This window comes from Pituophis catenifer, unplaced genomic scaffold (genome assembly GCF_029215685.1).
Source record: "Pituophis catenifer annectens isolate HBS135680 unplaced genomic scaffold, rPitCat1.0.hap2 SCAF_2, whole genome shotgun sequence".
In the NCBI taxonomy this organism is placed as follows: domain Eukaryota; kingdom Metazoa; phylum Chordata; class Lepidosauria; order Squamata; family Colubridae; genus Pituophis; species Pituophis catenifer.
This window is the reverse complement of record NW_027256882.1, coordinates 225,495,413-225,522,568: the sequence shown is the minus strand read 5'-3', so window position 1 is coordinate 225,522,568 and position 27,156 is coordinate 225,495,413. Positions and strand designations below refer to the sequence as shown.

General features: G+C 34.8%; 1 protein-coding gene across 1 annotated transcript in view; it reads right to left on the bottom strand.

Annotated features, from left to right (window-relative positions):
• Nucleotides 1–27,156, bottom strand: part of RFX3 (regulatory factor X3) — a 170,312-nt gene that overhangs the window by 42,182 nt on the left and 100,974 nt on the right. The window contains exons 3-6 of the mRNA XM_070935568.1: nt 26,104–26,201; nt 22,368–22,626; nt 10,284–10,358; nt 2,103–2,284 (exon numbers count right to left, since the gene is read on the bottom strand). Of these exons, the coding sequence (XP_070791669.1) occupies nt 2,103–2,284; nt 10,284–10,358; nt 22,368–22,626; nt 26,104–26,201 (614 nt within the window). The remainder of the gene's footprint in view (nt 1–2,102; nt 2,285–10,283; nt 10,359–22,367; nt 22,627–26,103; nt 26,202–27,156) is intronic.

The window sequence follows — 27,156 nt, the reverse complement described above, 5'->3', positions numbered from 1 at the left end:
GTTGAAAAGAATAGTTAGATCAACTTGACATTACCCAATCCAAGATATTAGTATGACTATGAATTGTAGCATAGCCAAAGAATTTCTTAGAAAAATTAATTCTTTTAAACATGGGTTTTACCCAAATAAAAGCAAAAAGGATTCCAAAAAAGTGGGAAAAATACTTTATGAGGTATATGGAAAAGAATTATAAGACAAACTTTTTTTTTTAAAAAAAAGTTTATATTCGTTGAAGGAAATTGAGTTGGGATGTAAATGAATTCTTCACATTCATTGTTCTAGTTGCATCTGAATTGATCTGAAAAATAAACTAATCCCTAATTCTGGATAGTATACAGTGAAAGATACATAAGTAGTATGTAACAAAAAGCAATGACTCCCTAAAATTAGCACTCAGCCTCCAAAAGCAGAAAATTAAATAATGGTAAGCAGCGTATTATAGTGTGATTCCTGTCTTGCCTTAGAACCTGGCCTGGACCTCCATAGCTCTTAAAACAATCAAGTTAAGGCAACACCCAACCCTAACAAGTGCAGAAACATTTGGAGGGAAGCAAAGGTTGAATGCAACTTTACAAACTTTAAGACTTTGTATTTTTATATAGAATTGCCATCAAAAACTTATTTATGTGGCTACCTCAACTTGCAAAGCCTAGGAGGAGGGGGATTTAATTCAGGCCAGCAGAAAATATGTGTATTACAGGTAGTCCTCAATTTACAACCATTTGTTTAGGAACTGTTCAAAGTTACAACGGCACTGAAAAATGTGACTTATAACTGTTTTCATACTTATGACTGTTGCAGCATTCCTGTGGGGAGGTTTGGAAACTGGCATGTATTTATGACAACTGCAATGTCCTGGGGTCATGTGATTGCCTTTTGCAGCCTTATGACAAGCGAAGCCTATGGGGAAGCCAGCTTCACTTAACAACCATGTTACTAACTTAACAACTGCAGTGTTCACATAAACACTGGGGCAAGAAAGATCGTAAAATGGGGCAAAATTCACTTAACAAATGTTTCACTTAGCAACATAAATTTTGGGCTCTATTGTGGTTGCAGATTTAGGACTACCTGTCATTAGACATTTATTCTATATGTATTGGTAGAACATTATTATTAAAAGAATCAATAGGTGTGGATAGACCAGTTTTATAAGGAAGACACGTACAAAGTGGCTCTCCAAGGATTTCTGTTTGTGACCACTGGAGTTAGGGGCAAGTAATGAGATTGGAATTTGTTTATTATATCAAATTATTCATAAAGACTGAAGTAGATGAATAAACTTAAAATAGCAGATACAGTTTAATGTAATTAAATACAACATGATCTGCACTGGAGCATAAAACCCAAAAACATACTAATGTGCTTTGAACTAGCAGTAATTATCCCCCCTTTGAGTTTTGGGGAAAAGTTAAGTCAACTTTTAAAAAATTCTGCCAGGCAGCAATAAATTCTAAGTCACAAATCACTACAAAACAAACTGAAAATTACATTTCCAATAAGTGAAACTATTGTGTAGTGCAAACACTTTGGGGATATTGTGCACATTTTAAGCCACTAGGTCTCAAAAATAAAATAGTTGGAAAGCTGGTAAAGGTACATAAAGAGTCCCCAAATAATTAGATGTCTAAAGTATTACACTACGGAAGACCATAGTATTTATAGCTTAGAAAAAGGTCGTAAAAGGGGAAATGAAAGTATGCTTAGGGTAGAAAATGCGGACAATATGTTTCTCTCTTTCTCATGTTACTCGTCTGAGTTACACACTAAAACAATATGCGATAACATTCAGGACAATTAAAGAGAAATACATTTTTACACAAGAATTTTTTTTTACACCAAATTTTTTGAAAGTTTGTCCAAAAACAAATGCAGCTATCAATGACAACTATTCCCTAAGTGACTTTACTGTACTTGCAGACTCAATGCCATAAATACTACTTCCTTAAATTATAGTGAGAAAAGGCTATGCGACTTGTTGATCAGACTTTGACTTGACCTAATGAGATTCTTTTTACATGCTAATGTTGGCCTCAATGCATTACAGTTGCTCTTAGATGAAGTAGTACTTATACCCCAAACCTTGATTTTCTTACACCAACCTGGTTCCCAATCTTCTGGTCCGTAGGCCCATGAAAATTGACCGTATGAGTTTTCCAAAAGAAGCAGCATTGACAGGGTCCAATTTATGCTCCTGACAGTGTCTCAGGTAATGGTTGTAGAGAGTGCTTCTGGGAAGGCTCACCCCTTCTGCTGTTTCATAGTTGTCTAAAAGCCATTGAAGCTATTTCAATTTAGGGACAAAGAAAAAAATAAGACAAGTTCAAAAAACAATTAAGAGGCTTCATTAGAGATTAAATAATAGTTATTGTCTGAACTAGCCCCCTCTTCCAACTCCAGGATAATTCTCCCAAGCTTAGTGTATTACTTCATTATAACTTTACAAATAATGGGAAAAAAGCAGAATCCACTAATGACCCCAGACAACACTAAATACTTCAACAAAATAGCTGCAATTTCATTTAAAGTGAAATAATATTTACTTAGAGAAAAAGTGTTAGCCCTTGAGAAAATGTGAGCGATACTGAAGGTAGTTTATACAAGCCCAAAAGGAATGGTATTTATGAAGTGAATATAGTCTATGTATTATGGGACTAGCAAGTTTAAGGTTATTGCACAATTTTACTGGAATAATAATTATATTTTACTCTGTTAAAGAGCAAAATCTGCCCTTACAAGTGATAAAAGTATTTAATTTCTCTGGAAATTTCATTTGGCCCTGTAAGCTCTTTCTCTCAACGATTTTATTTATTTCACATGTGAAACAAGGCAGGTCTAGGTTTAATGTTAATAATTGCACATTAAGCAGTATATTTTACATACTTGTGGTATAAATGGAGCAGAGTTCATTTATCAATGGAGAAAGCAAAAAAGTCAATTCCGTAAGGTATAAAATAGGCCACCTTTATCATGAGAGAGCACAAAATATATTGTTTAATAAAATTCTCTTTAGCTATACTATTGTTTTCATGAAATGGAAACGCTTAGAAAGGGTTAGATTCCTTAATTAAGCAAAACTCTGAATTTCCCAAAACTTAAAATGAAAATGGGATGTTTTCAAATAGCACCCCCTCTTTCACTTGACTCTGCAGAGTTACTGTAAAGATTCAGCTGACAACAGGTGGTTCTGATGCATCTCTGTTTGGGGTGTGACTGAATCATTTAATCACAGTATCAAAAGAAACAAGGAAAAATAACACATTGTGTAGCAACATAGCCAGAATAAGGTGACATCTGAGTAAATCATGCACAGATGCAACAGAAAGCTTAGAGGTAGTATTAATTGTTACTGCTGCTATTGTTGCTATTTCTAAAAGTTCCTTTGCCAGCAGCATCATGGAATAATACATTCATTTCTCTATTCCCAGTAGCAGCAGAGGAAAAACAATATATATATAATCTTGGGTTTTAATAGTGATGATGCTATACAAGATTATTTTTATTCTTCAAAAACATTTCCTACTTACTGTACACTAAAGCTGGGGAAACTGATTATTAGCCATGAATTTATTATAAAACTCCAAGCAATCTGATATATAAGCAGCACCCATCTGTGCTAGGTCCCTTGAAAAACTGAATTACTGTATATAAAGCAATAGAATTTGCATTGCATTTAGTGATGAAGTAGAGCTGTTAATTCATTCTAGTCATCAGACAACTGTGAATGTCAAAACTCCCCAAAGCAACTAAGGGATCTCTCCCTATCAATCTTGACACTTGCTAAAGTGTCACTAATGCATAAATTCCTGGCTGTTAGAAAAAAAAATAATGCAAATATTGAAACCGCTAAAACAATCCAATTGGCAGTAGAATTATACATACAGTGAAATGATCCAGGCTATTAAGTACATGTAATCCTAGACTCTATAAACCGCTTAGAGAGGACTGTAAAGCACTGTGAAGCGGTACATAAGTCTAAGTGCTATTAATAATGCTTTTATTTTGTTTAATGATGGTCAGGAATTACAATGACCTTGAAAAGCCGATCATATGGGCTTTGGCATAAACACTTCCAGCTGTTGTACAATGTTGCATCACCATTCCTGTGGTTACATGATTGTGATCTGGGTGTTTGGCAACCTGTTCACATTTATAACCAGTTACCAAGAGCCCTGTGATCATGTGATGTCATGCACACAATGACATCATCTACATAGAACGGAGCTGAACTCTTTTAGTGGGGTGCAGAAATGGAGCTCAAATCCTGAGGGAGGATTGGATTTCAGCAGGAAAGATTTCCAGTTCCTGAAGGGAGAGGCAGTGTGATAAGGAAAGGAGTGCAAGGTGCCGAAAAATCCTGTATGGATTTCAGCAGGGAGAATTTTCAGTGGTCTCCCCCGCCCCTCATGTGGCACCCTACGCTTCTTACCTTGGATTTAGCCCATTTAATGACCTGCGAGGTTGCTTAATGACCTTAACCAGGAGTGCCAGGATTACGTTTGTTGAGCAAAGCAGTCACGTGACATGTTGCTTAATGACCACTTCACTCAATGACTAAGATCTTGGTTTCAAATGTGGTCATAAGTCAAAGACTACCTGTACATCAGGCCTGATAAAATTTCTGCTGCATCTCTGGTAATTATAATAAAAACTTTATGTGGAAATCCGTGTATTCAAGATCAAGGAGATGAAAACAGCTAATGGAAACAGTCACACATTAAAATTAGAAAGGTGGATTGAAAGGAGTTCCATTTCTGACTTAGCATGCTGTGCACTTTTTCCCCATGCTGCTATAAAAGCACCACTTAAATCAAGTCAGTGGAACAGAATAATGGGTGCTATTTGCTGTTGTATAGTCAACCTGCTTATTGCAGATCATCTTTAGCAGAGATACACAACCTCTAAGTTTTTCAACTGCTCTCTCTAATAACCAGCAGTATGAGTTTCCTACTCAAAACAAGAATAGTTTTTGACAGTGAAAATGAAGTTTATAGTGAATAATCTGAAGGTCGCAATATACATTCCGTTAGCTTTATTGTAATTGACAATAGTAATAAAACATATAAACATGTGATTTTGTTTGCTTACTTCAAATTATTCTAAACAATCTCAGTGGTATCCTTCAAAATACTAACAGTTTTAGGAATATGAGCAACGCTACACTGTCAAGCTCAAATCTTTGACAATACTGCATACCAACTAAACCTTGATTGTAATTATGGAAGGGCAGCTGTTACCAACAGTTGACAATTACTGACTGAGCTTACAGTTGATAAGAAAATTTATTTACCTCCACACCACAATTCAGTAAGCTCTTTTCCATATCCTTCCCTCTGCAACTAAACGCCAGTCTTTTTTGTCTCTGACATTCACTGACTGACCATTTCATATTTTCATTCTCTGTATAGCTGATCAGAGAATCTGATCTTTAATTGCTATCAGAATGCTGATATAGAGCAAGGGAAATCATAACCATTGTCTTTTATTAAATACACTAATGAACTGAATATGCACCTCTTAAGCCAGAAACCAAGAATATCGTAGCTTAATGCATATAATTTATTAAAATTAACCAGAACGGATTGAAGTACCTATGCTCTTCCTATTTCTGAATTAATAATGACAAAAGATAAATTATGCATGTCACTTTTTTTCATCCTAGATGGATCATGAAAAATAAAGCCTTTTCCCACTTTCTGGTACCTTCCTGGCAAACTTGTCTGTATAGATTTTTGGCTATGATATGGAAATAAGTTTGCCACTGGCTTCTTCTAGAATTTTTTCTGACTTTTCTCAATCAAGCCTACAATCCTAGTTAAGAGCTGTGGTGGTGCAGTAGTTAGAATGCAGTAGTGCAGGCTAAATCTGCTGACTGCTGATTGCCAACAGTTTGGCAGTTTGATTCTCACTGGCTCAAGGTTGATTCAGCATTCTGTCCTTTTGAGGTTGGTAAAATGAAGACCCAGATTGTTGGGGACAATATGCTGATCAGCTGCTTAGAGATGGCTGTAAAATGCTCTGAAGTGGTATATAAATCTACGTGCTATTGTTATTCCTTGGTGGTCTCCATTTACAGATTAACTAGAGGTACCCCTGCTTAATTTCCCAGCCTAGACAGCTTCTTTCCCAAATAGATGATCCATCTTTAATTAATTCTAAATCAATGTCACTTGCCATAGATATGGCTGACACAGCACAGTCAAGGAATCTTCTTAAGAATGTTGCTTACAGATTTCACTGACAAAGGATCTTCTGCACTAGATTAAACAGCAAGAAGTTCTATCACAAGCAGTACAGTATTTTTAAGGTAGTAACAATTAATGTAATTATTTAATGTAATTCCACATTTGAAACAACCACACAAGAATTTAACAAACAGCTGCTCTGTCACATAATTATAAGTGGATGAGTGTACAACATGTCTGAGGAAATAGTAATAGCAACAGTTTATTAATTGATTAGTCTTACGGCCATACAAAAAAATGAAATTAAAGTACATGATCTGATTCTGGAATAAAATAGATAAAATAAAATGCAGTGATAAAATATATTGCCCTTAGACAGTACCCCCATTTATTCAATGTATCAGGTTCTTACGATAGTTCAACGGACCTAATTATAAACTTAGCAATTCTGCTTACAATATATAATGAGAGCCTAGGAGGAAATAAGGCAATCTAGGATTCAGATCCTAATGGGCTGTTCTTTCCAATGGGAATGATAAATATCAAAGCCTAAGGGAGGGGAAGTCAAACAAAATACAAGCAATATTTTCAATGGCTTAGGTAGTATATATGCATGTACTTTCATGATAAAGCAAGTGATGGAAGTGTCCATATTTGGCCCTGAAATCCAACAATGCAAATCTTGTTCTAGAATAGGCTCTTCTTAAAGATTGTGTCAAACTCATTGACAAGCATTTTTCAAATTGCAAATTTGTTCTTAGACAACCAACTTAAATATATATTTTTGGCCAATAACTCCATGTCAAGTTGAGCATTGATATCTAGGACTCTGGTTCAAAATTTCCCTTGCCTGGGAGGCCGTTGAAAGTAAAACTCATGTTGTGATATAACTTTGGTAAGTTATATCTGAGCAAATAGGATTCGAATAATCTCAAGCAAGAAACAAATAACTGACAGAGGTTGATGCAGAATTAATTTATGATTACCATTATCATTGTAGCTAATCAGAATTTCCTTGCTCAGTTGTAGCCTACTCTAATTCAGATTCCACAAATAAGGAATGGACATCAATTAAAAAAAGTCACAAAAAGAGCAATTATTAACAATAATTTTAGGAACTAAACACAAACTTAATATGGTCTTAATATGTCATTTAAGGTTTTGCTATTGGCACACACTCCAAAACTGTGAATTAATTGCATGATTCATTATTGTGAAATTCTGTTTTCATCTTAATTTTCAGGAAAATGTACACAATAGAATAGCACAGTACAAAAATTCAATTTAAATCTAAAATGTTTTATGAAATGTAACTCAAGTCAGTGCAGCTGCTGTTTATCTATTTAGTGCTCGCCTTCTCTAAATGATAATCTAATGCTCCAGGGTGAAATATGTATCACAGCAACAAGTTCATGTAGAAAAGATAGCTCTCTTCCCCACAAGAGATATGTTGTGAGATGGCAGATCTTAGTGGGCCCTTGCATCACAGAACATGCCTCCCTCTGAAGTGTATTTGGCTCTCTTCCTCTGAAGAGAGGTCTGAAATTTATTCTGGTATACTATTAAATTTCCCCCCCCTCAATTTATTGTAGTCATCTAACATATTCTATTTTTAAATTTACAGAGTAAACAAAAATCACAGGACCACAGTTTTATGATGCCGTTTTTCTAAAACAAAATAAATAAATAAATAAAAACAGGTAGTCTTTGACATATTCAGCGACCATTAGAAGTTACAATGAAAGTGAAAAAATGACTTGTGACCGATTTTCACATTTACGACTGTTCCCCATGGGCACATGATCAAAGTTCAGGCATTTGGCAACTGCCTGTATTTATGACAGTTGAAGTGTCCCGGGGTCATGTGATCCCCATCTGTAAACTTCTTAACAGGCAAAGTCAATGGGGGAAGCCAGATTCGCTTAACAACTATGGCAAAATGTCATGCAATGGGACTAAATTCACTTAACAACTATCCTGCTTAGCAACTGAAATTTTGGGGTCAATTGTGATTGTAAGTCAGGGATTACCTGTACATTAATATCAGTGAAGGCTGAATAATTTACAAATTATCTGATTTAGATAACTAAAAATAAATATTGTACATATTGGTTTGTTTTTTAGATAAAGAAGTGTTATAGATTCCATATGTAAACAATATAAATTATTACACCAACTTGCCATGGCTAGAAAATAAGGCAACTGACTTTCCAGTGTAATGTTTAATAAGCAAACAGTAAGTGTGCCTAAAATGCCACAAACTAATTGAGAACATCTATTTGAAATTATTCAAGTGTTCCAGGGCACCAACCAAACCTCTTGCTGTATTTTTCTGTGAAGGAAGGTTAAAGCAAAGCTATGTTATTGTCATCTTAATATGTTACTTATTAAATATTAATACAATTAATGAATTAAAATTTGGCCCAGCTTAGTGTAGGCTCAATAGAATCAGTGGATGGAACCTAACATTTAGACCTGCGGTGAAACTGTCTCAATCTTGATCCAATCCAAATTGCTTTTGGTATCATTTTGTCAAATATACTATCTGCCTGTCTGTCAAAAGAAATGACTATACTGCTCCTTAAATGATACTCTATAGAAAGGCTGTTGAATTTTCAAAGGAATGCTTTGCTTCAGTCAAGCTTTGAGTGATGCACCCATCACAAAAGATGATTTCCAAAGGAAGACGCCCTTTTCTTCTTAACCAAGTGCAGGCATTTGTTCTTCTTCTGAGTACTTCTCGCAGCCTTTCTCCCCAGAATTCACAGTTTGTTTGTTTTTTAAGGCTGAAATGAATATTCTCTGTGGCATTGAGGAGTCTCTGAGGCTGTTGAAGAAAATCCAGCAACCAGGGTCAGAACTCCCACTCAGCAAACCCAGAACTGACGAGAGGTGCTACTATGCCTGCTGCCAATTATCTAGTTAGCCCTGGGGTGGGCAAATGTGGCTCTTTTATAACCTGTGGACTTCAACTCCCAGAATTCCTGAGCCAGCTTGGCTGGAGCCAGCAAATGGAGTGGTATTTTGCTTCTCACCAGCATTAACTGATCAAGTGTTTGGCTACCATGTTTTCTTGAGCACACAGGCCAGGAGATTTGCCCATCAATTCTGACAGATCACCTCTCCAGAATACAATGACCAAGTGTTCTGGCAAATGGGACCTAGGTGACACTGCTGGCTCACCTCTATCAGGTGTTTGGTCAACAAGACAACCTGAAACCTACTGTAAAGCCACCTACTAGGTGCATTGAAAGTCTGTCAGACTGAGTGATTTCAATGAATCCTGAACGTAGTTCTGAAGCTATGTAGCCTGTAAGCACTTTGACCTGGTCTGGTAAAGAAGGTTAGAAGGAACCTTCTCCAACATTTTTTGTTGGAAATAGTCAGCCTCTGAATCAGTCCTTGATAGAATCTTCAGTCCATCAAAGCAAATCTTGGTTGTTTCACACAGGCATACTTGTTTCATGCAGCATTTGTACCTTGCTCTAGAACCCCTGTCAAATAAGCCTAGAAAACTGCACATAAATATAGAAATTTGTTCATACTGAAATTGTTTTCTCCATTTTTCTGCACACAAATTAAAAAGTAACTTATATAGTTTTTTAAAAAACACGGGGATTCAGAGGGTCAAATTGGATGGGCCCAAAACTAAACCAATATTTATTAGCTATTTATCTATTTCCTTGTCTTACTACAATACAATATAGTTGAGTGGACTAGGTTTCGCTTACATGTAACTTAAACTGTATTTCATCAGAATTATGAGATTTTACTCCTTCTCAAATGACGATACAATTCCCATCACGCTTGACGATAACATGAAGATTGTATTAACCTAGGTGTGGTCTGACTGTTTCTTCTGAATTGCTTTTAGTGACTCAGGAAACTTAAAAGCAGCATTCTAAGAGCAAGGAAATCAAACAATTTTGGTGCACTAACATCTTACATGGGAAAAAAAAAGCTGCTATGAGAGTTCAAAAGTGGAAAGGAAAATTCAGAAGCTGGGGGAGGGTGACAAAACAAAACAAGCATTTAGAAGACAAGCAAAGCATGCAGAATAAGCAAAGGATTAGCTTACATGAAGAAGAGGCAACTTACATGGCTGTTGAGAAGAGAGCTTCTGTGAGTGGACAGACCATCAGACTTTTGCAGTGTCTCAATCGCCATTTCAATCTGATAATAGATGTCATTAAAAAAAGGGCTCAAGACAAGATAGTAATAAAAGATAACTATAGAAATGTTGATAGATTGCCCAGTTCAAAAAGAAACCTTAGTTAAAGCAGATATTTTTAATTGATCACAGGTATAATGCCAAATGTTTTTGTTAGCAAATTTTGTATCAGATTTTATGTCTACAAAATTCTTAAGAAAGAACCCCTTTACCCCCAACTTCCAATTCAGGAAAAAGAATGGAAGATATGATTTTTTGCTAATCCACAATGCAAGCATCTGAGAATTGAGAGCATAGTATGCAACCCATATAAATAGATAAATATCCTAGAAATAGATATGCGGAGAATGTGAAATACTTCAGCCTTACAAACATTCATCTCTATGACACTTGATCTCAGCAGGACTCATGCTAACTAAATATGCACAAGAATAAACTATAAGAGTCAACTTGTTGGACAGATAATATGCACTCTGCACCTCTTGCCATGTGATTATTTTTAAAAACAGTAAACAAGTTTTAATTAACATTACATTGTTAGCTATTGAGGGGAAAAAAATATTCCAGCCTTCTTAGAATGAATGCAGTTTATCAGAAAAAATTAATTCAATTCTTAAACCTATAATATTTTGCTACAAAAGTTCCCATTAACAATCCCCACTGGTCAGTTGGAAAAAACATACTTTGTGCTTTTAAATACAGCATATTAAGCAGCATATTAACAAAACATATGAATATCGGCTACAAGTATAGAGGACATGTGGATCCTAGCCTTATAATGATGTCTTTACATAGAATGATTTTATCCAAAGTCCAGTTAATAAAAAAGTTTCTATATAGCATAATATAAAGGTTCTGTTATATCAAACATATTATAAAGTAAAATTTAAAATTAAAATAAATTCTCATTTTCTTTTAAGTCTTTAAGAGAGAAGTCTAAAGAAGAAGCTAGTGTCTTGATTCAGAGTAAAAGAAAAAGCAGTACTGAAATTAACTAATAACTGGGGAATGGGATTCCACAAAATAAAGAAAATAATATCTTTTAATGAATGGTTGTTTTCAGAGATTGCTTAGGGTATCAGACCATTGCTTTCTGGATAGTAAACTCTGAATTTAATAGATTTTTTAAAATGGAGATGTCAAGGGTTAACGCTTGGATATTAATGCATGAGAAAATATGCTCTACCAGTGAACTACTGATTTATATATTGAATTGATAAACTTTAATAATGTATTCTTGAAGAAACCCCACGTATTTTAAGATGTAGTAATCAGTTCTAAAATTTAGTGTTTCCAAAGTAATTAATAATATAAAAGGATATAAAATTCTACCAACATTTAAAACTGTTTTCTCAAAATATGGTGGCCATACAGTAAATGGAAGCTGGGGGAAAAAAAGATAAAATCACAAAACATAATTTCTTAAAATCAGTTGGGAGGATGGGGAAAATATGGTCATGCATGGAAGCTATTCGTTCTCTTTCTAGCAGTGGAGTGTGGGGCATTCAATAAGTATCCCAACATATTTACAGGGTCATAATGGAGCAAAATATTTGTTATCGTGGCACCTGACATTTTAGGGTTTCAAAGGTAAAAATCAGCTGCTCTTTGAATCACAGCTAGACCCTTTCAGTGGCAGTCCTATTTATAGTATTACAGTTGTCTAATAAGGTATCCAAAAGGCAGTAAGATTCTGAAATTGCTATAATACAGTGTAGATTTGGTTTCCATTATACTTTCATGTAGACTGGGCAAATTTCCTTACTTTCTGTATTTTTCTAAGATCTAGGTACCCCTTCCCCCATTATCAAAATAAAGCATATGACCTGTTGCCTAAAAACTTCAAACAGTGTGTACACTATGTATGTCCATCAGCCTCATACTAAAAATATCAAGAATGAAAATGCAATGTTGGGTATAATTGGCTGAATAAGGCATGGTAAATTAAATGGGCTATGTGAAACTATAGCATGAATGCAATATCAAATACACAGACACCTTCAATAGTTTTCAGGTAGTATCCTTTTCCAATTTATACCAATATACTTTATACCTATAAAATTTCTTGCTATGCAAGTTGGGAGCATTTAGTTTCCAAAGTTCACTGAGAAAGTGAACCTCCAGGAGAGGTACAGCAAATTGAAGACAGTTTTTTTTAAAGCAAAACCAATAACTATGACAAGGACCAAGAAACCTATGATAGAGAGGTTCCTTGGAACCTCTCCAGATAGAGAGGACAAAGATCACCCACATGTGTTCTGGACAGCTGCTCCCCATTATGAGACTACACAACAATGGTTTTCTGCAAGTTGGGTGCCCGGAGATGATGGGATTTGTATCTTGAAGACTTTTAAATGACACTATGTTTGCAAATCTCACTTTCTAACATCTTTCAGAAATTTCTGGTTAACTACTTCCAGAAAAAAATTTGAAATATTGTAACTTGTACAATAAAATTTTGGCACTAGTTATAAATAACAGTTTTCGTGGAAAATAGATTCTGCTTTGGCTTTTTTGCAAGACAAAATAAAGATAAGCAATTACATTATTTCAAAAAATAGACAGAGGAAACGGATATCTTTAGATAGAGGAAAGATTTACAAGTCTGTAGAATATTGCAAAATGTTATAATAATGAAAATATTGAAAGACACTATAGAAAAATGGAAGCAGTAAATAGTAGCCACAAAATCAACAATGTCAGTAAAGATATCTCCTTCTATGAACAGACTATGTCCAAAAGACGTTATTAAAGAAATGACAGCTATAGAACAAATTTTACCTGACAAAATAGAGATGGTATCAAAAGTGGATTTAAAATTGACTGGCTAAGAGAATACTTTAGAAAAGGATGTTTCACTGGATTTACAAAAGAAACTGGCTGAGGTTTTAAAATTTAAAGAGGAAATACAAAGGACAACCAAGAGAGCGACCTGGGTAATTTTTTCCTATTGGATTTTTAAAAACTCTGTGTGATGGAACGAAAAGAAATTAAGAGAAATCAAAGCCTACAACAATATTTGAAAGAATTAAAAACTCAGGCTAATTAACAGGTAGTCATATAAAGTTGGTTTATTTGATCAAGGTTAAAACAAGATATATTGATTTTTCTGGGTACCCTTTCTGCACTCTGCTGACATAAGACTGAAAAGATGGTGTTTTATGCATTTGTTAATAAATAATAGATAGGATAAGGGTTTAAGAGATAAATGTTTGCAACTTTAGAGGGTAAATTTTGTTTATAGCTGTGATAAATGGAAATAACTTTATATTTATTTTCTCTTTCTTTAGCATATTTTTACTTCCTTCCTTCCTGCACTTTTCTACTCATTTTTATTTTCTTTAAGTATAGCTTCTATTAAACTTTACTATCATAATCAAAATTATTTGAGGAAATAAATTACATGAATTTATATTACACTTTCTGATGTGTTTTTTATATTTTATAATCATATGTAGCCTTAGTGATTTATATTTTATTATTTTATTACAAAGCAATATATCAAAAATATTATTTTAAAAAATTCTTACATAAATCCACATATTCTAATCCTATAAATGATGTCAGAAGGAGTAGGTAGGCTTTCAGCAAAGTTAGACAGTTGAAATTTGTTGAAGAATTATCCAAATTCATGCCTGCAAACTTACATGTATGCAATCAAACCTGAATCCCTGACATTTAAGCAGTGTCAAGATAGCCACAAGGTTTCTTTCTAGTTGCATACACTATTTTTGTAATTTCCAAAATTAAAGCTTTAATAAATAACAGCAGAGCCACAATTATTTTAATTTACAAATTTCACTTTGAACATAACAAAGTAAAATGTGACGGTTATATTAGTATTAGATATTCCTGCAGTTGCCATTCGCTAGTTAGATTATTGCCTTAGGCTTTTTGGAAAAACTCTAGGTAACAATGTATTAAAAGTTTATGCAAATAAATAGTGAATGACCCACTTTTTAATGCCTCAACTCCTATCACTGAACACCAGTCTCTTAGCCATTTTTTCAGAGTGTCTTCATGATTATCAATTTCAGAAAGTGGAATTTTTTCCCCTAAAATATTCACAAAGGATGCTATGTTATATTCTAAGCATGGATAGAAAGAACATTAATCTGATTTAAGGAAGAAAAGGATTGACAGAAAAGTGCGGTGATAGAGGACAAAGGGGAAGGAGGAAATGAAAAAGAGATGTTGCCTTGTCATATGCCCTGCCAGTGTGGCTAGCAAAATGGAAATTGGAAAGTGTGTATGTAGCAGGGGGTATGTTTGACATTAAAAAAAAGCCTCTCCACTCAACTACTCCCAAGTTAGAAATAAATAGGCCAAAACAGACTGCAAAATTCAATTCTGGATTGCTTTAAAAAGGTCACATGTTAGCTCATATCACTGGAAGGAGCTGCAGTATTTATATCTAAGCATCTTTTTCACACTAGTGAAGTAGATAGTCTTTGACTTATAACCATTTGTTTAGTGACCATTCAAAGTTATATTGGCACTGAAAAAAGTGACTTATGACCATTTTTCACACTTACAACTGTTGCAGCATCCCCATGGTCACATGATCCAAATGCAGACGCTTAACAACTGGCATGTATATATGACAGTTGCAGTGTCCCAGGGACTTTCTGACCAGCAAAATCAATGAAGAAACAACATTCATTTAACATTCGTGTTTATTATTATTATTAGTTTGATTTAATTTATAAATTAGTGTTACTCATTTAACAATTGCTGTGATTCACTGTGGCAAGAAAGATCATAAAATGGGACAAAAATCACTTAACAAATCTTGCTTAGCAACAGAAAATTTAGGCTCAAGTATGGTTGTAAGTCAGGGACTACCTGTAATGTGAAAAATCCTGGATTATGTGGACAGATGACAAGTAATGGCTTCATCTACACTATTCCCCTTCGTATTTTGCCAACTTTAAGCAGGGATTCTTGGAATTTCTTCTCTCTTCCTGCATTTTCAACCTGCAACTTCCAGAAATACAGAAGCCTTTTAAAAAATTGAGTCTTTCTCAATTTCAGCTGATTTGTACAGTTGGTATCACATTCTGCATTTGGAACTATGTGATCCAAGCAAGCCCACAAAGTCTTAGCTATAGATAAAGGAATAGGGAAATGACATTGTATATAATCCTGTATAGTCGTAGCTGGTCCTCTTTGAGACAGGGAAGTGATTCAGGGGTGGGTTCTAAATTTTTTTACTACCAGTTCTGTGGGCATGGCTTATTTTGTGGGTGTGGCTTGATGGTCATGTGACAATTCTTTAGGATCTAACAGAGGTACTGGTCTACCAGGCTTTTAACTGCTTGCAGAGCTGTACAGGTGTACCCATTTATTTTTGCAGGCACTGGTCTACCCATTTATTTTTGCAGGCACCGGTCTACTCATTTGTTTTTGGAGGCACCAGTCTACCACCAAACTGCCTTTTACCACTGATCAGCTGTAGGGCGGCCCTTTGAAGCCCCGCGGCAAGAGTTTAAACAGTTTTTTTCCTTATAGCCCATCAGCTGGGACTCAGGAGGCAGCAACAGATTGGAGATGGGGCCAAATAAAAGGTTAGAATAACGCAGGAGGGGGGGCAGAACCGGTTCGGTGACGTCATATCGTCACCGCTACTGGCTCGGCCGAACCGGGCTGAACCGGGAGGAACCCACCACTGAAGTGATTGTATTCTTGTTCAAGTTCCTCACTAGAGAAGTGGGACATATACCTAACTTCAAAATCACAGCACTCCTGAAAAATCTTCTAAGATTTTTCAGTTTACCACTGAAATTATTTTCCTTCTTCTACTATTCCCATCAAGAAAAAGGAAATCAAAATAAAGTACTCATTTCATTTGGCTTCCTCTCTCCCCCTTCCCCAAATAGTGACATAACAAAGATTTATTTCTAACCACGGGCACAATTACAAAGGAAGAATCCTGGTCTTATTACTGTTAATCTTCAAGAATGAATGAATGAAAAGAAATGGACTTAGATCAGAGTACACCTAAAATACGATTAGATTAAGCATTTATTTTACAGCACTAGTAAAATAATAAGAAATTAATACTCTTAAACTTTGAAAAACATTTGTTCTGAACTTCCTTTTCCAAATCTAGACACCACACAGAAATAGAGTCAGGGGGATGGGTTTAGAATATGAATAAATATTTGGCCTCTCTTCTCCCAAAATTATCATTTCTTGTAAGAAATGAAAAAAATGAAAAAAAATAAAATTTGGTATCATGCAAAATGAAGAAAACTTGGTAAAACAAATCAGAGACCAAGGGCACTCGCATATTAAAAGGTTATATAACGTTTTGATAGAAATAGATTCGGAAACGGAATTGATTAAAAATTGTATGATTAAATGGACACAGAATATTCAGGAACCTATAATGTTGGAAACTTGGGAAAAAATATGGGTTAGAAATGTTAAATTTACAGAAGCACAAAACTTAAGAGAAAATTTTTACAAAATGTTTTATAGATGGCATTTAGACCCCAAAGAACTAGCGAGTATGTACCCAGATATGCAAGCTCAATTTTGGAGATGTAAGTCGGAGGATGCAACGTATTTTCATATATGGTGAACTTGCAAAAAAGTTAAGGCATTTTGGATAAAAATTTGGTGGATTATGCAAAATATTAGGAGAAAAGGGTTTACATTTACTCCACAATTGTTTTTGCTGGGTATAATTACAGATTGTACAGCTATAGAGACTAAATTGATTTTAAACTTGATAACAGCAGCTAGGCTTTTGGTAGCACAATATTGGAAGAAGAAATGTTTACCTACTATTGAAGAATGGACATTAAAAGTGGCAAATTTTGCAGAGATGGCGAAAATTTCGGCGTACTTGAAGGATCATACACAAGAAAGATATATACTGGAGTGGAGGAGATGGATTGATTACATTCAAAATAAATATCAGACCAGGAAATACCAAATAGCTTATGATTGACTAGAATGTTAGAAATGTATCTGTATTGTACAAGGGGAGTCAAGATTCTTGGGGGGGGGGGTGCGGGAACTTATAGATTGTTAGTTTAGTTTAGCTTATGATTGATAAATGCTATACCCTGTATTTGCTCTGGGAAGTTTGGGGGGAGGGGGGGAGAGGGGAGGGGGGTAGAGGGGGAGGGGGGGAAATTTATAAAAATGTTTTCTGTCTTGTAAAACTTTTTAATAAAAAAAAAAGAAATGAAAAAAATGACCACATAAATTAAGAACAACAATAGAGTTGTTCTCCATCATCTCAGTTGAGACTGTGGATTGGCTCCTTCACTTTCAGTACCAGAAAGCAAGAACTCAGACGGAAAGAGACTGCAGTTGTATGGTAGAGCATATGCACTGCACATTAAAATCCAGAATGCAATTCTTGGCATCTACAGTTGGATCAGGTCATAGAGACCGCTGCCTATGTGGTTAGAAATCCACTGCCAAGCCATGCTTCTTGGATGAGAAGCAAAACATCTTCAAAGAAAAGCAATAAAGTCCAGTTGCTTCTTGAAAAAGCACCTTTGGGACAACCATGACCTGGATGACTGATAATCTCCATAGACATTTAGCTAAACAGCTGTTAGACTTATTCCATTATATGTTGCATATTATGCAGTTATATGAAAAAGTAAGTACACCTCACTGATTTTTTTACTTTTTCAACACACTTCAACACATAGATATTTGTTCTTTATTTCAACAATACTGATAGATTAAGGGTTTATAATATAAAAAATATCATGTACCATATTTATTTACCATAAATATAAATGCAAATATTGTATATGGAAAAAGTAAGAACACCCCTACATTCATCAGGTTCCAATGTTTGGAATATTGTTAGATAGAATCTGGGAGGAACATGTCTTATTTAAACCTCAGACGTTTAATTAGATTTGCTCTTTCCTGTTGAATTGTGTGGTATCACCATAGCCTAGATCAGTGATGGCTAACCTTTTTGTCATTATGTGCCAAAAGCAGAGGGAATGAGGGGGCGGTTGCGCACGCGCATGCCTACACCCATCATTCAATGCCTCCCCACATGCGCCCCGCGCTCCCACCGTTTTTGGCACACGATGGCAAAAGGTTACCGGTGGGCCTGGTAGGCCCATTTTTTCGCCCTCCCCAGGCTCCAGAAGCTTTCTTGGAGCCTGGGGAGGGCAAAAACGGCCTTCCCCACCCACCCCGGGGAGGCCGGAAATGGCCCATTTCCCAATTTTGGAAGGCCCGAAAATCAACTGGCCAGCATACGCATATGCAGCTGAGCTCGGGCAACGCTCACGTGCCCACAGATATGGCTCCGTGTGCCACCTGTGGCACATGTGCCATAGGTTCGCCATCACGGGCCTAGATTAAAAGAGCTCTTTGAGGCCTTCAGAAAGAAGGTTATAGGCACTGGGAAGAGATTTTAAAAAGATTGCCACCCAAATGGACATAATTAATCCCACTATCCCAAAAATCCAAAAGAAGATTTTTAAACAACTGTCAACTTGCCTAAGCCATGCCATCCCAGCAAGTTCAACCTGAGAGCAGAACATAAGATGCTGAAAGAAGTCTCTATGGATCCCACAATTTCATCAAGTGACTATAAGGTAGCCTCTCATCATTATTGATGTGAAAGTACATGAATCTACAATTAGGACGAAACTGTACAAATTAGTTTTACACAGGAGGGGTGTGCCAGAAAGCACATTAGGACAAAAATGAAGTTTCAGTAAAGAAGAATATTTGTAGCTCAGGGTTGAAATGAGGGTTCGTGAAGCTCTCTGAGCTTGCTTGTTTTCTGGCAGATGTTTCATTACCCAAACTAGGTAACATCATCAGTGCTGAAATTTTGTTCATGGACACCTAGACAAAGACCAGGATTTCTGGAACAATATGTGCTGCACAGATGAGGCAGTTATTTGGCAAAGACAATATTTCATCAGACTGATACCAATTGTAAAGCAGAGTGGAGGACATGTTGTGGTTTGAGCTATTTTGCTGTCTCAGGCCTGGGCAGCTCACCATCATAGAATCCAAATTCCTCATTGTATCAGAGAGTGCTTGAAGATAACATGAGACCATCTGTCAGAAGACAGAAGCTCAATCAAAAATGGACCTTGCAATATGCCAATGACCTTAAACATTCCAGTAAATTCATTACGGAATGATGGGGGGGGGGGGGGGAATGAAAGGCCCTAGAATGGCCAACTCAAAACCCAGATCTTAATCCTATTGAGATGCCGTGGGATAATTTAAAATGGCTCCACAGAAGAAAATGGTATATTTGTCATATATTTTTTAAAATAAATAATTGCAAAGTCAATTTTTCATAAGGTTTTTGTTCAATTACATCCCTTTATCTTTATATGCTTGAATGAAGATAAGATAATTAACATGTCCACATTGTGTTAAAAAGGAAAACTTACTTGTACTTACTTTTTCACATGACTATATTTCAGAAAAACAATACACACATGAAAAATGCTTTTAGTAAAACATCACCTAGTAAACATTTATGCTGAAATTGCAACAGATATTAATATAATTCTTTCTGATATAGCAAATTCTCAATTTAACCTTTCTGTTTGTGATCAAGGATTTAATCGATACTCCAGGAAACCAATGGTTAAAATGAAACCCTGAGTAATTGTGATCTTGTTCTGGTCTTCCATTTTAAATTTAGGATCATGATGATTACCCCGGATATTCAAAAAAGTAAAGCTTTTTCTGTAAATTAATAAAGTTTTTGAAAACGAGGACTTTGCTAATAATCTTCAATTGTCTACTTGTGTTGAACCAATTTTGTTGAACCAGTACAGCATCTCTGAATTCCCCTACTCTTTGTATTTTTAATGCTACCTAATGGAAAATAACAATGCTAAAAATCTCAGAAAATAAAATCCATTGTTTGTTTTCCTCTGAAAAAAAGAATTCCCATTTGATTCTCAATAGCATGGTAGCAATGAAGTTCAACATTTCAAAATCTAATTTCCGCATTTCACTTGTTATGCTTTGTTATGTAGACTTGTAAACATCTGATGTTAGGGTTTCTTTTTTAAAGGGAAATTAGAGAAATACTATCATCCACTCCACATTGGAGTCATCAAGTAATTGATGAAATGGGGATTAAAAAAAGAACTTGGCCGATTTCTTTTCTATTTGTAATGCCATATAAAACCCATCACTGAGTAAACTTCCATATCAGGTTGCAATTCACTACAGCCTTGAAACAGTTCCCTTTATTTCATTCTATAATGTGACTCATCATATTTCATGAGAGAGAAAAAAGTTTTTGTTGATGCAAAAATTATAATGAATAAAAGCAGAACTAACATGCAGTTCAAAATAATGACTAATTCACAATATAGAAATAAATCTGAATTTTGAATTTACAAGCTACTGTTTAATCATTTGCTATTTTAACATCTATTAGTCATAATATTAAAAACACACAAGCAGCTTGAACATTTCTATCTTATTCAAGCTTTGCAATTTTTTAATTATCTTTTTTTCATTTCCCAAACAGATGGTACATGGAACAATTAGATAGGGTGCCATGTAAAGCATCTCCAGTTGATAACTATATTCTAGAGATGGATAAATTAAAAAAAACCACCCAAGTGTACTTCATAAGCTGAAGGTTTTATAGCTCCTATTGTTGAAGAATAGAAAGAAAATGTACACAAACAGGATTCACTTAAATATACTAAATAACACAAGATTTGGAATGCTTCTTCTGCATACCTACTAAAATGAAGAAATGCAACTAATATTAATAACTGCTTAAATAAATTACTTTCACAATTCAGGATTTGAAATTGTAATTTTATATAAACTATCATTAAATTAACAGTAATTTATATAGTGGAGGCAACATGACATTATGCACTTAATCTAAACCAGAAGTTTCAAGAACTCTCCAAGTTTAGCTATAACTCATCTTTGTTATTATACCATACTATGGTTTAGCATGAAATGCATATGAAGCCATTGTTAAGTAGTAATAAAACAATTTTAAAAATTGAAGTCATTGTTTATTAAATAACTTTTTTTTCAATTTTTAAAGATTAACCCAATTTCAAATATTTGGGAATTACAGCCGTATATACAGTAAATAGTTTAACATCTAAGATGTATTCATAACTTCCTCATAGCCTGGCTTTTAAAATCCTTGTAATGTTGAAAATTATAGAATTATCAATGTACTTATATGGTTTTTATTAAACGTATAAATACATTAGGAATTCTATAATTTTCTCTTTCAACTACATATTCTATTCTTGTGCTATAATACACCTTTTGTGGTTGTTTAACCCTCTCTTTCTTCATTGCCTTTTTGCTTTAATTATGATGATGGAATTGTTTTTCATTCTTCATGCTGTTATAAAGAACATGAAATTAACAACAACAAAAAGTTAAAGCTGGTCATACAATAGAACCTCTGGTCACGACCATAATTCGTTCCATAACCGATTTGGTTGTGACCTGAACCTAATTTTGGAAATTTGGCGCTTACAAAAAAAAAAAAAAAGGCACAGAAGGGGAAATCAGCTGTGGGGGAAAAAAAAATTGTGAATTTTTTGGTTGGAACCCAATTTGGTCGTGGTCAGAAGCGTTCGTGACCAGAAGTTCTACTGTACATTTGCAAAAGGGGCATTGGTATTCAGATATAAAAGAAGCCAGTTCTGATACTAAAATTCTACTCAGCAGATTTTTTGAAATCTACTTATGTAGTGGGGAAATGTACAATTTAAGTGGAAACTAACTTTATTTAAAAACAAAGAAATGAACTTCTGGGCAATAGGAGAGTGTAATATACCTAGATAATAGTAAAAGTGCACATTATTTCTTCTGTGTATTGTTGGCAAATTATTTGGTGTAAATATCACTGAACTCTGTTGTGTTGCAATTGTACAATTGGATGGCATCTCCTTAAGCATACCTACTTCTGCAGCTGAGAACAAATACAATTAAAAACAAAATGGACAGAACTCTAGCTATAAACATACATAACGATCTGAATGACTTACTGTAGCAGGGGATGCTCGTGTTGTGTGAGTAACAGAATGGCCAGAGTTTTCCATTGAATTGCCAATCAGGTAGGTACCTCCAGTGCTGCTGATGAGCTGTCCTCCTGTGACACCCATCTGAAGGCCTCCAGTGCCCACCATACTATGAGAAGAGACTACTGTGGTCACCTGAGCAGAACTTCCTTGGGTATCAAAGTAATTCCCCCCAGTGTTTTGGCTGTACATCTGAGTTTCTGTGTAAGGATACGTTGTTGTTCGTCTTAAGTAAAAGAAATGAAAGAAAAGGTTACTTATATGTTCTCTATATTGGAGGGCATCAACATTTTCATTTAAGCTGTAACCAAATTACGCATTATCTTACAGCATTCACTAGGGTACAGTTGAACTTTGAAATCTTATCTCGTTTATTGTTTGTTCAGATTCATACCCTGCTTTTTCTTTAGGATTTAAGGTAGCTTACAAAGAGTTCTTCCTTTCATCCATTACAAGAACTAAACCAAAAGGTAGACTCACAAAGAATGACTAACTTGATGTCATCCATTGAAATTTCACTGAGAGTAGAACCAAAAGTGCTTTTTCAAGAGACAACTGGACTTTCTTGTTATTCTTTGAAGACAGAGCTGAAGAATGTTTCTTGGATGACAAGCAAAACGACTTCAAAGAATAACAAGAAAGTCCAGCTGCCTCTTGAAAAAGCACCTTTGGGACAATCATGACCTGGATGACTGAGAATCTCCATAGACACTGAGAGAGAACTGAATGTCAGTCTCCCCAGTTCTAGTCCTGCACTTTAAACACTGAAAAAGTGATGAAATATTACCAGGCAGTTGAAAAAGCTAGCTTTCATTCCCAATAGGCTGAAATTACAAATTCTTTGTTAATACATGAACACAATATAATCATCCAATGTATTATAAGTAGCATGATTTCAATGCAAGTAGAGTCTGCACGAAGTACTTTTCAGATCTTCCTGACCAATGCACAACATTGAGGACTGAGCATGTGGAAACTAAATTCTTGGAGGTTGGGCTTGTTTACAGTCAATGGCTCTTCTTGAGGTTTAGTTGAACAGTCAAAGGCTATTTAGCTATCTACGGCTATGGTTAATATTCTGTTTGTGCAATATTAGAAACCTTTTGGAACAATCAGGTAATGAAATTATCCCAGCTAAGCAATATGGCACTGCAAGGGTAAATCTGCTATATTTTCTGAAGTTTCAAGGGTGGTATGCACATGGCACACACCCACACACTGATTTATTCCCAGCTGACTCTCTTAAGTTCTATGTAAATGTCACGACAATGATCTGTCGCCTTTTATAAATTAGTATTCCTGCCATCTCATCTTGCCTCAGCAAGTACCTGAGTTGAATGCGACCCTGAATTTTCTTTCATCTGATCATTCAGAAGGACTCATTTATCTGCAGCATACTGATCTTTGTCTGGAAGTTGCTATTTAGCTTAAAAACTATTTTATAGATAAATTTCATTCTAGCAAGACAAGCCTCTTTCTTTTTTTGCAAATATTCTCCACCTAAATGCTTGTTAATTCTACACAGGTTAATTGCTAATAGATTTGAACTGAAAGAACCTTGATTTAAATACCTGTTCATTCTATATTTATTTTAAATTTCACTCTGCCAAACTAACATATCATTTAAAATATGATTTCAGTTACATATAAACATTCTTCTAAATATACTGCTTGCGGATAATGCAGTCTTATAATATTAATTCACTTTGATAAATTTAAAACCGCTAATGATATATTGAAGCAAATTTTCCTTTTGAATCAAGAGTTTCCATAAAATTAAACTCTGTTTCTTTCTCTCTCTCATTCACACACATTTTTTAAAAAAAATAAATGAGTCTTTATAAATATTAGAATCATTAACTGGTAAATAGATGTTATGAATTTTTCCAACTAACTGTTCTGGAAATGAAATCTGGGCATTATGTTTCTTTTTTGAAAGGGGGCTTTTTCTAAAAAGGGCAAAATTTACAGAAATGGCTGCATAAAGTGCTGTCCTTTATATATGCAATGTTGAAGCACACATAAAAGGACCTGAGCTTTGTTCATGAGGCTAATCAACCATCCTGATTTTTTAAAAATGGCCAAGATTCCATAAGGATCACCCTACGAAGGGATCTCTCTTCATCCTCATTACAGAAGCCCTGTGAAGTATGTTCAGCGGAGACAATATTATTGTCCCACAATCACCCTGTGAGTTTCTATGTCTAAGGATGTTCCTGAACTTGGCTCTCCTTTAGTCCAATACCTTAATTGCTACACATACTTGACAGAAGATCGTACTGTTCTGAATACCATGCTATTCATAATTTCTAGTTATGCATTTAAAAATAATTGTGTATCTTTTGTACCAGGGTTAAGAATACAGCAGAGAAAGCTGTCAACAGAAAATATAACAGAATGCAGTCAAAGACTGCTATTAATGAAAGACAGCTTATTAATGAAATCATATTATGGGGAAAACACTGATCAACTTTTTTGTATTCTGTATAATTTCAGATGAATAAGGATATAATATATCTAAGAAAATCATTCAGAATTAGCAATATTTATACTTCAGATATGATTTCATAGCTCAGAAGAAGAAGAAAAAAGGAACTTCTCCAGATATTTCTGAAATGCAATCTCAAATCTTACTGGGACTGGTGGAAAATGTAGTTCAGCAACAGCCTGAGTATAAAATCTTCACTAGAGAATATAAATGCAGTAAAGAAGATTGACACATTGCTATACAATGCTACATGTTGCATAAGATCTTAACAATGTTGTTTAATTAAATCCTAGTTTTCCACATAGGACTATTACCATTTCATAATGTGAAAATGATTGCCTATCAATACCAATGTCCAAAGCATTTACTATGTTTATCTCATCATACCATATATGCTTATAATTCAAATTGTAACTTAAATTTTATAGAATGCATTATATTATAAAATTGACAATTACCAAAATCTTCCAAAAAACATTCTTCCTCATATCAAGGGCATTATCAGACTTCTTACACTCCAGACCTGACATCTGTGGTTGGCAGCATCTTTCCAAGTTTTCCAGTCAACAACTTTTCTCAAAGTAATAATTTAGGCAAGTTTATTTAGAAATAAAGTTTAAAAGAACTATGTAAAATTTAGTCACCAGAAATTGTGCTGAATACTGCAACTTGGACCTTTTGCATGTAAACTTTCTATTGAATTATAAGCTATTAATGCCCTTTTCCAGAAGCAATTCTACTTAAATATGGAAATGTTGCAACAAGACTGGAGGTATCAAAATTATTATAATCAAAGTACCTACAGTAGTACTCAACTTGCAACAATTCATCTAGTGACCATTTGAGGTGATAATGGCACTGAAAAATGTGTTTTATGACCATTTTTCACACTTTTCACACATTCCCATGGTCATGCAATTTACTTTTGGATGCTTGACAACTGGCTCATATTTATGATGGTTGCATAAGTTGAGGACTATCTGTATATCTTTATGAAATGCAGAAAATTCTATATTGTGTAATTTTAAAAAAATTAATATTCTTCTTTTGGTAAAGAATTACTTCATTTTTACTTTTGAAAATAAAAAGCTTTGATTTTTGATGAAATGGTTTCTAGACAATGTTGAAGACTGCAGAAAAAAATATATGTTCAATTCTCTGTGTTATTGGAATGAAAATGTTTTATTTCCATAGACACCCAGATGTTTTACTCACATAGCTCCATTTGTGTAGACTGTGTCACTTCCCTCCACATACTGCACCTGGGCTGGATATACATGTTGCACTTGTTGCACAGTTTGTACTTGTTGAACCTATAAATAAAATAGACTGTAAGACAAGCTTTGGGAGGGGGAGAGATTTATACATCTCATCTGTACAGTTTTAAGACTAGTGAGATATCATCAAACTGCACAGCAAATTTGCATCAAAAAATCTATAGCACGGTAACAAAGATGCTGTTTTTCTCACAGGCAGCATATATTTACTTTCAAATGTACACATTGCATTTTGGACTGCCTCCAGAGCTCCACATTCAATGGATAAAGGGACTCTATTATTTACCAAGTTATTAATCACATGGTTTAATTTCAGCTGGAAGGTCTCCATTATTACAAGAAGTTGGATTAATAACACATTTAAACTTATGGTGACTATAAACTGAGTTTTATTTTAAAGTGTTCAATTGCACAAGCTGTTGTTTATAACACTGAGTCTCGCATGCTCCTTTCAGCAACAATCTCCCTAGGCAAGATTGCCCAAAAACAGTCCCACAGAACCTGGCACAATGAAGTCGTTTGTGCTGTTAGCGCCATCTCATACTATGCTGTTTGACCAGATAGTTCTAGCTTGAAGAATGAGTGGGACCTCTACCCATTTTTTTATTTAGGATCCACACAGCTGTTGAGGTAGCTCTGGTTCCCAGAAATTATTAATTTTACTAGAATATCCATGGCAAACGGACATGGACAGAATAATGATGCCACATGTTATTACTTACCCTGCAATGACACAAATGTATTTTAAAACATTTAGCTAGTATTACAAAGGACTCTTGGTAATATTTCACTTTTCTTGACAATCACATTTCCCTTATCGTTTGCTATGTGATTTATGTACCACTGAAGTAAAAATTTTTTAATCATAATTATATTTTTCAACTTTACCTGGAGTCAGGTTTAACATTATTCTATTTGCTAAGTCAGTGTCCAACAAATCATAAATGTAAATGTAAAAGTTACATTATGTAAATGTTTACATAAATGTAAA